Source organism: Pongo pygmaeus, chromosome 7, assembly GCF_028885625.2.
Source record: "Pongo pygmaeus isolate AG05252 chromosome 7, NHGRI_mPonPyg2-v2.0_pri, whole genome shotgun sequence".
Lineage (NCBI taxonomy): Eukaryota > Metazoa > Chordata > Mammalia > Primates > Hominidae > Pongo > Pongo pygmaeus.
This window is the reverse complement of record NC_072380.2, coordinates 7,731,028-7,740,460: the sequence shown is the minus strand read 5'-3', so window position 1 is coordinate 7,740,460 and position 9,433 is coordinate 7,731,028. Positions and strand designations below refer to the sequence as shown.

At 35.8% G+C, this 9,433-nt stretch overlaps 1 protein-coding gene across 1 annotated transcript; it reads right to left on the bottom strand.

Annotated features, from left to right (window-relative positions):
* Positions 1-621: 621 nt before the first annotated feature.
* LOC129042908 (beta-defensin 131A-like) lies at positions 622-7,977 on the bottom strand. The gene is made up of 3 exons (XM_054499228.1): positions 7,952-7,977; positions 6,675-6,727; positions 622-773 (listed from the first exon to the last, which is right to left on the bottom strand). The coding sequence occupies exons 1-3, from the start codon at positions 7,975-7,977 to the stop codon at positions 622-624; spliced, it is 231 nt and encodes a 76-aa protein (XP_054355203.1).
* Positions 7,978-9,433: the final 1,456 nt, after the last annotated feature.

Below are 9,433 nucleotides of genomic sequence, written 5' to 3'. Positions count from 1 at the left end.
GGAATAGAATAATGTTGCATTAATAGATTGTGTTTATATAAAATTATATATCTCATAACCTGAAAAATATACCTTATTTTCAAAACCACCTAACATTTTAACAAATATGAACTCTCAGGCCACACAGAATAATTATATAAAACCCCAAAAGCAATAAGATGGATCAGATTCTTGGGTTTCATGAAATTATAGCTAACATTTATATAATGTCTATAATAGGGTCAAATGCTGTTTAAGAACTTCACATATACTAACTCATATAATCCTAACAGTACCACAATGTAGGTACCTATTGCTATACCATTTTATAAATAAGGAAGCTGAGATAGACAGAAAAGAAATAGCTTGCCCAAGCTTGAACAGGTAATAAGTGGTAGGGCTGGGATATAGTACTATGGGTGAAACAACAATGTGGTTGTGGATGTAAATTAAGGGAGTAAATGTTAAAATGCACAAATGAAAATAGAGTGTGAGCATTTATAAAATTTATATTTATTTTCACCTGACCATCTAAACATGCAACTATAATAATTTTCATCCATCATGTTAATTATTCATAGATAAGAGAGTTTAAGACACGTTTTTTTCTCCCGGAGTCTGAAGAAGATGGAGTTAGAATTTTCACTTCTTCTGTCCATCAATTTCAATGATCTTCAGTTTGCAGCAGATGCTGAAGTCAGCACAGTATCTAATTGCATGTTCATCAGCATTGCACTTCAGTCTGCAATGATAATGTTCTGAAGGACATTCATCATTAGAAATGAAGCTTCTGGCTTTAAAAAGAGAAGACTACTTATATGACCCAATATTACTTACTTTTTATTTTTAAATATCTGAAATGTTTTATAATAAATTAAAAACATTAAAGAACTTTCCCAGAAAAACAAAAACAACAGCAAATGAATGCAAGAGAAAAAGTGGAGATGCTGAATAAAGACAAATGATGATTTCTTCTATAAAGAGAGTAGACAAATGAGGCAGTAGCTGGAAATATACACAATTTTAAATGAGAACTATTGCCACATATTTCTACCTAAAATGAATTATCCAGCTTGGGGGTCGTGTAGAGATTCATAATGCAGGAAATAATGTTTAACTTCTGGAGTTAAATTCTTAAAACGTCATTGGGGATGGAATCTAGTGTAAGTGGAGGGGTTGGCCTTGAATCAGAGAGTGAAGAGAAGGTAGATTATAGATAAAGATAAAACTATGTGAAGAGATATGGTGGTGGAAAAGTGGAAAATCTATCTTTGGTTGCTTCTCTATTCTTGATGAAATGAGAAAAAAGAATCCTTAATTGAGAGAAGGAGTCAGAAGGAGTTGAGTCTTAGTTCCAGCTTCCCAGTGTATTTGGGCTCAAGGCCATGTCTTCTTTACTGAGGAAGTTACTGAGATATGCACAGGAGCCTATAACCCATAATCTCCCATAAATATTCCCTTTAAACCTATCAGTCCTTCCCAAATCCTTTTGTTACAATTTATAAGTTAAAATAATTGCCATGACCAACATCATGAAAGTTTCTCCTTATGTTTTCTTCTATAAGTTTTACAGTCTCAGGTAATTATGTTTAAATGTGTAGTTCATTTTGAGTTGCTTTTTGTGTGTAGTGTAAGATACAGGCCCAATTTTATTCTTTTGCATGTGAACATTCAGTTTTCTCAGTACCATGTATTGAAGAAACCATCTTTTCCCCATTATATATTCTTCACATGTTTGTGGAAGGACAGTTGACTGTAGAAGTGTGGGTTTATTTCTGGGCCCTTTATTCTCTTCCACTGGCCTATTGTCTGTCTTTATGCCAGTAGCACACAGTTTTGATTACTCTATCTTTATAATACATTTTGAAATTAGAAAATGTGATGCCCCTAGCTTTGTTTTTCTTGCTCATTGTTTTGACTATTCTGGGTCCTTTGTGGTTTTATATGAATTTTAAGATTGTTTTTTCTATTTCTGTCAAGAGTGCCATTAGGATTTGGATAGGGATTGTATATAATCTATAAATTGCTTTGAATAGTATGGATATTTTAATATTATTATGTCTTCCAATTCATGAACTTGGGATATCTTTCCACTGATTTGTGTCTTCTTTAATTTCTTTCATGAATGTCTGCAATTTTTAATGTACCAGTCTTTCATCTTTTTGTTGTTTATTCTTAAGTATCTTATCTTTTTCTTGCTATTGTGAATGGGATTTTCTTTACTTGCTTTCCAGTTGCTTGTTGTTAGTGTTATAGAAACACAACAGATATTTGTATGTTGATTTTCTATCCTGCAACTTGACTGAATTTGTTATTAGTTTTAATAATTTTGGGGGAGTGAAGTTTTGGGTTTTTTACAAAAAAATTATGTCATTTGGAAATAGATAGTTTTACTCATTCCCCACCACCCCAACAGTTTCAATGCCATTTATTTCCTTTTCTTGCCTAATTGTTCTTGCTAGAACTTTTAGTATCATGTTAAATAAATGTGGCAAGAAGGGGCACTTTTGCTTGTTCCTGATCTTAGAAGAAAAGCTTTTAGTTTTTCACCATTGAGTATGAGTGAGGAATTTATTTTTACTTTTATTGTAAGGTAGGACTACTGGTGACAAACTCTATTTTTGTTTACCTAAGAAAATTATGCATTTTTACTTTAAATTTAAAGGGTAGGCTGGGTGCAGTGGCCTGCACCTTTAATCCTGGCAATTTGGGAGGCCAAGGCAGGCAGATCACCTGAGGTCAGGAGTTCGAGACCAGCCTTGCCAACATAGCGAAAGCCAGTCTTTACTAAAAATACAAAATTAGCCAGGCATGGTGGTGGCTGTCTGAGACATGAGATTGCTTAGACCCAGGAGGCAGAGGCTGCAGTGAGCCAGGGTCACTGCCACTGCACTCCAGCCTGAGTGACAAAGTGAGACTCTGTCTGAAAAAAAAAAAAAGATAATTTTGCTAGGTAGAGAGTTTTAAGATAGTGTTCTTTTTTTTTTTTTTTAAACACTTTAATATTTCACTATCTTCTCTTTTTGCTTATGTGGTTTAAGGGAAGTCTGATGTAATTCTTATCCTTGGTTGTCCATAGATAAAGATATTTTCCCCTCCTGGCTTCTTTTAAGATTTTCTTTTTGTCTTTGATTTTTGGCAGTTTCAATATAATATGCCTATGTTTAATTTTTTTGTATTTATCTTGCTTGGTATTCTCTCAGCTTCCTAGATATGTAGATTTTGTTTATTTTCAATTTTGGGAAAATCTCAGTCAGAATTTCTTCAAATATTTCTTCTGTTCCTTTCTTTCTCCTCCTCCTGATACTTCATTACACATATATTGTTCCTTTTGTAATTGGCCTACACTTATTAAATATTCTGTTCTTTTTAATTCTTTTTTCTTTGCTTTTAAGTTTTGGAAGTTGCTATTTAAACTTCTTTAAGCTCACTGATTCTTTCCTTGATCATATCAGTCTATTGATGAATTCATCGTTATGGGCTAACCAGTGTTCCTCCAAAATTTGTATGTTGAAGTTCCAATCTTTAGTATCTCAGAATGTAATCATATTTGAAGATAAGTTTTTTTTTTTTTTAAGGAGTGATAAATATAAAATGACACTCCCAGGGTATGGCCCTCATGCAATATGGCTGATGTCCTTATTAGAAGAGGAAGAGACACCAGGAATGCATGTGCACAGAAAAAATGCCATCAGAGGACATGGCAAGAAGGCAACCAGCTGCAAGCCAAGACAGGCCTCAGGAGGAACCAAATGTGTTGACATCTTGATCTTAGACTTATAACTTCCAGAACTGTGAGAAAATGAACTTTTGTTATTTAAGGCACCCATTCTGTGGTACTTTATTATGATAACCCTATAGCAATGCAAGAATGGCCTAATACATCTATATTTATATTGGACAAAATTGACTTTAAGTGAAAAAACATAAAAAGAGACAAAGAAGGTGATCATATAATGATAAAAGGGCCAATTCAGCAAGAGGGTATAAAAGTCCCAAATGTGTATATATATGTACTCAGTAGTGGAATACTTAGATATATTAAAAATGTCATTAGAGCTAAAGAGAGAGATACACCTCAACATAATGATAACTGAGGACTTCAACACCCGACTTTCAGCATTGGACAGATCATCTAGGTAGAAAGCTAACAAATAATCATCGAATTTAATCTGTACCACAGACCAAATAGACTAAACAGACATTTACGGAACATTTCATCCAATAGCTGTGGAATACACATTCTTCTCCTCATCACATAGAGCATTCTCCAGGCTAGAACATATGTTAAGACACAAAACAAGTTTCAACAAATTTTGAAAAATCAACATTATATCAAGTATATTCTAGACAAAAATAGACTAGAACTAGAAATGAATACTAGGAAGAACTTTGGAAACCATACAGATAACATGGAAATTAAACAACATGCTTCTGAACAACCATTGAGTCAATGGAAAAACTAAGAAGAAAATAACAAATGTTCTTGAAATAAATGCAAATGGAAACACAACATACCAAAACCTATGGAATACAACAAAGACAGTGCTAAGAGAGAATTTTATAGCAATAAATGCCTACTGCAAGAACATAGTAAGATTATAAACAAGCTACTATGCACCTCAAGGAACAAGAAAAACAAGAAAAAATGAAATCCAAACTTAGGAGAAGGAAAGAAATAATAAAAATCAGAGCAGAACTAAGTGAATTAGAGATTTAAAAAATGCAAAGAATTAATGAAACAAAAAGTTGACTTTTGGAAGAGATAAACAGACTTTATAAACTGCTAGCTAGAATAACCAAGAACAAAGAGAGAATGCCAAATAAATAAAATCAGAAGTAAAACAGGAGACGTTACAACTGATATAAGAGAAGCACAATGGATCATTAGAGTCTGTTATAAACAACCATATGCTAAATAATCCATACGATGAATTTTTTTTACCAACGCCAATAATCAATCTAACTTTCCCAAATTAATTTTAAAATCCACCAATACTTTATAATAAATACATATTAAACCGTGGTTTATACCAGAGATTTAGATTATCAATTGACTTATTTATCTTTTCTGAAGCACATATTACGTCAGAGCACATTTTAATATTTATGTCAAGATTCCATCGTTTATACAATTATACAGAATTATACTTTTCCTCCGTGAATGTTGGTGTTTTATATTTTTATTGAGATATAATTTACTATAAAATTCACTCCTTTAGAGTGTTCCATTTAGTGAGTATCAGTGGATTCTTAAAATGGGATATACTGATGACCACTGAATGAAGGAATGAAGTACGAATATATGCCACAACATGGATGAATCTTGAAAACATTATGCTAAATGAAAGAAGACAGACATGAAGGATCACATATTTATTATTCTGTTCAGAGTAAATGTCCAGAATAGGAATATACATAGAGACAAAAATTAGATCAGTGGTTGCTAGGGACTGGGAGGAGGAGAGATTTCTTCTTGGGGTTATAAAAATATTCTAGAATTAGATAGTGGTGAGGGTTGCACAATTTTAAGAATACACTGATAACCACTGAATAGAACACTTTAAGGCAATGAATTTTACGGTAAATTGTGTCTCAATAAAAATATAAAAAACCCACTAACATTCATGGAGGAAAGGCATAATTATTTGTAATTATATAAATAAGGGAACCTGGAATCATGAAGTATGACATAAATGAGGAAATCTTGAATTGTGAAGTATTAAAATGTGCTTCAGAAATGATAAATAAGTCAACCAGTACTCTAAATCTCAGGTATAAACCACAGTTTAACATGTTTTTATTATGGAATATTGATGAATTTTAAAATTAACTTGGGAAAGTCATATTGATAAATAAATATGTTTATATATAATTGGCTAGTTATGTGGTTAAAAATTAAGGTGGAATCCTAACTCTCACCATACAAAAAGTAATTTCCATATACATTAAATGATATCATATGAATTTTATTCAACTTTAAAGGAACACAGAGGCTAGGTCCTTGCCTGGATCAGTGGTGAAAGTATCCTGTGAACCAAGGATTATGGTGGAGTACCCACCTGTTCACCTCTAGCCCTTCTTCTAGTCATCATTCGCTTTTCATTTTTCCAATTCTTTAAATTTCCTGTGTTCTGTGTGCACCCTTTCACCATCTTTTGATCAAACACAACTCTCAAGTAAGTTTATTTTTTATTATTATTATTTTTTGAGACAGGGTCTCACTCTGTTGCCCAGGCTGGTGTTCAGTGGCATGACCTAAGCTGAATGCAGCCTTGACATCTCAGGCTCAAGCGATCCTCCTGCCTAGGCTTCCTGAGTAGCCAGAACCACAGGCACGTACCACTATACCTGACTAATTTTTTGTATTTTTTTTTTGTAGAGATGGGGTTTCACCCTGTTGCCCCCACTGGGCTGGTCTAGAACTCCTGAGCTTACCCACCTCAAACTCCCCAAATGCTGGGATTATAGACATGAGCCACTGTGCCCAGCCTCAAGTGAGTTTATCATAGGTTAAATCACTGCAGTGAACCACCTTATTGATTTCTTTAGTATCAACTCTTCAATCCTCTGAGCAGCCTTCATGGTACAGTAAAATCTGCCCATGCCTAATTTATTTTCAGACTCTTGAAAGACCTTGCATTTTCTTTTACTTATATTTTTAGAACTTTGGAATAAAAAAGTTTCTGTCTTACCTGGAAGAACTGTGGACATCAAGGAAAGGACTCCAAAGACAAAAAACAAGACCCTTATAGTTGAATAGGTAAAGCACGTTAGAGAGAATCAGTAGCTGAGATGAAGGCGACTTCTGTGTACATTCATTCCTCTTAAGAGGTGAGTTGCTGAGTGATTATTGAACCTTTCAGGAGCAAGAACATGTCTGTGTTTCAATGAGATTTTATATCAGGAGACAGCATGCAATCATCATGACTATCAGTCATTTAAAGTACATTTATCAAAGGTCAACAGGGTGTGTGCAAAGGTAGTAGAAAGCACAGCCATGGCAAAGGCAGGAGAGAGACTGTTGAAATATCGGCATTGTCTTATGCATTCTGGAGGAACTGTAAAATTTAAGGAAGCAGTTATAGAGGAAAAGCATTCATTTTATTTTTCTGATAATAGGAAGAAGAATGTAATGCAACAGCATGCCTATTTATTAATATTTTGGCACTGTGTGTTAGCATGCTTAAGCAATGGAATTCAATTTGAAATTATAAACAGACTAGTGAGATACAGAAAAGCTTTTATTTGCTCATCTTTCTGTCCAATCAATCGAATGAGATAAACTAACTTTTATATGGAAATCTAAGTTAACACAAACTGTTTGCACATCAGTTATATGGAATATGAGAGGAATTAAAGAAAGAAGAGTGGGCCTTAGGGAATCTGTAATATACTTTGGAAAGCAAATAATATATAGAAAGAAACGGCAATGCAACACGAGTATATTTCTGACAAAGATGCACAAATTACTTCTTAGACACTAAGGAAATGAACATAAACACCAGAATACTCTGGGTGCCGTAGGGAATGCTTAAAGAGGGTATGAGTAAACTTTATTTATTTATTTATTTTTTATTTAGAGACAGGGTCTCACACTTTCGCCCAGGCTGGAGTGCAGTGGTGCGATCTTGGCTCACTGCAACCTCTGCCTCCCGGGTTCAAGTGATTCTCCTGCCTCAGCCTCCCATGTAGCTGGGAATAGAGGCACATGTCTTCATGCCTAGCTAAGCTTTGTATCTTTAGTAGCAACAGGGTCTTGCCATGTTGGCCAGGCTGGTCTCGAATGCCTGGCCTCAAGTGATCCACCCGCCTCGGCCTCACAAAGTGCTGGGATTACAGGGGTGAGCCACCACGTCTGGCCAGAATATCAACTTCAGAAACTGCAAAGTACATGCACATTCCTGGTCTTACTTGACCTTCATTCCTTTCTAGATGGTCTCACTACAGGTGAAGTAACTTTTCTCTGTACCAAGAAGGAAGGTCTCTTTCTGCCATGGCTTCTTCTTGGTGCCACTTCTATAATACTTCAGACTGTTAGTGAATGGAACATGTGGTTACATTATTTCAGCAGGTCCTCCCTGCCTTTAGAGACTTTGAAAATGAAATCTTGAGTCAGGGATTGGGAGGTCTTGGAAGAGGCAAACTTCCCAAGTCTTAGCCTAAGGAGGGCCAGTGAGGGGCATGAAAGCTCTGGGGATGTTTTTCCCTAAACCTCCATTCAGGTCATTCCTCCTGAGTTGCTGGGGCAGCGGTTCCTGGGCACAAGCCTCTGCCAGCACCCTAGAAACTCAGAGGGGGATCTTAGGGTCATTGTGCTGGTTATTGCTGACTATTCCATTTACTGAAGCCAGAATGGCCTAGGATCATTAGCATCTCTGATCAAGAATCCAGAATTTACTGATTTTTCTCACCTATCTGAGAATTATTTCTTTCTTGATCATGAGGGAAAGCTTTGGAAGTACAGTTTACACTGCAAAGCAATACAATGTATGAGAACAGATAATTGAAATCCTTTATGGAACACTAAGGGCATAATTTTCACTGCTTGATATTTTCTATGAACATTTGTTTGCCAGCCTGATACAGGTTGCTGCAAAGGTAATTGCGGTTTTTGCCATTAATTTCAATGGCAAAAATCGCAATTATGTTTGCACCAACCTAAGAGATTTGGAGCAAGGAGGCAGGCTTGGAATCCTGCCCAGGAAGCCCAAGAACATTGTGTAACCCATGGGCTGGCAATCAGGGATATCAAAGAAGGGTCAGAGGGAGGTTCATTGCATTCTGGGGGTGGACCAGTAGGTACCAGATGAGCATTGAAAGATGGCTTAGATTGCAGAGGGCTTCAGCAAAGAAAGATAAAGTGCTTTGACCAATGACTTTCCTTAAAAGAACACCAAGAAGAAAATCAGATAGCTATCAAGGTATCAAATATAAGTTGTCACAGTAGAAAAAGAAAGAAGGCAATTTACCATTAGATAATTACATGTGACCCAGAAATTATTGCGTTTTATTGCACATAACTCTCCAGGAAGGCACCAGATTTTCAACAAACAATTTATAATCAAGTATTCATTGTTTATCTTCCTTCCCTGCCTTCAGCAGTACTGACAGTTTTGGGGACTTTGATGCATTAATTATCTATTTTTCTTCTTGTTGTTGCTGGTTTTCTTTTTCTTATTTATTTATTTATTTGAGACAGAGTCTTACTCTGTCACTGAGGCTGGAGGGCAGCGGCATGATCTAAGCTCACTGCAACCTCCACCTCCAGGTTCAAGTGAATCTCCTGCCTCAGCCTCCCGCATAGCTGGGATTACAGGGGTGTGCCACTACACCCAGATAATTTTTGTATTTTTGGTAGAGATGAGGTTTCACCATGTCCACCAGGCTGGTCTTGAACTCTTGGCCTCAAGCGATCTGCCTGCCTCTGCCTCCCAAAGTGCTGGGATTACAG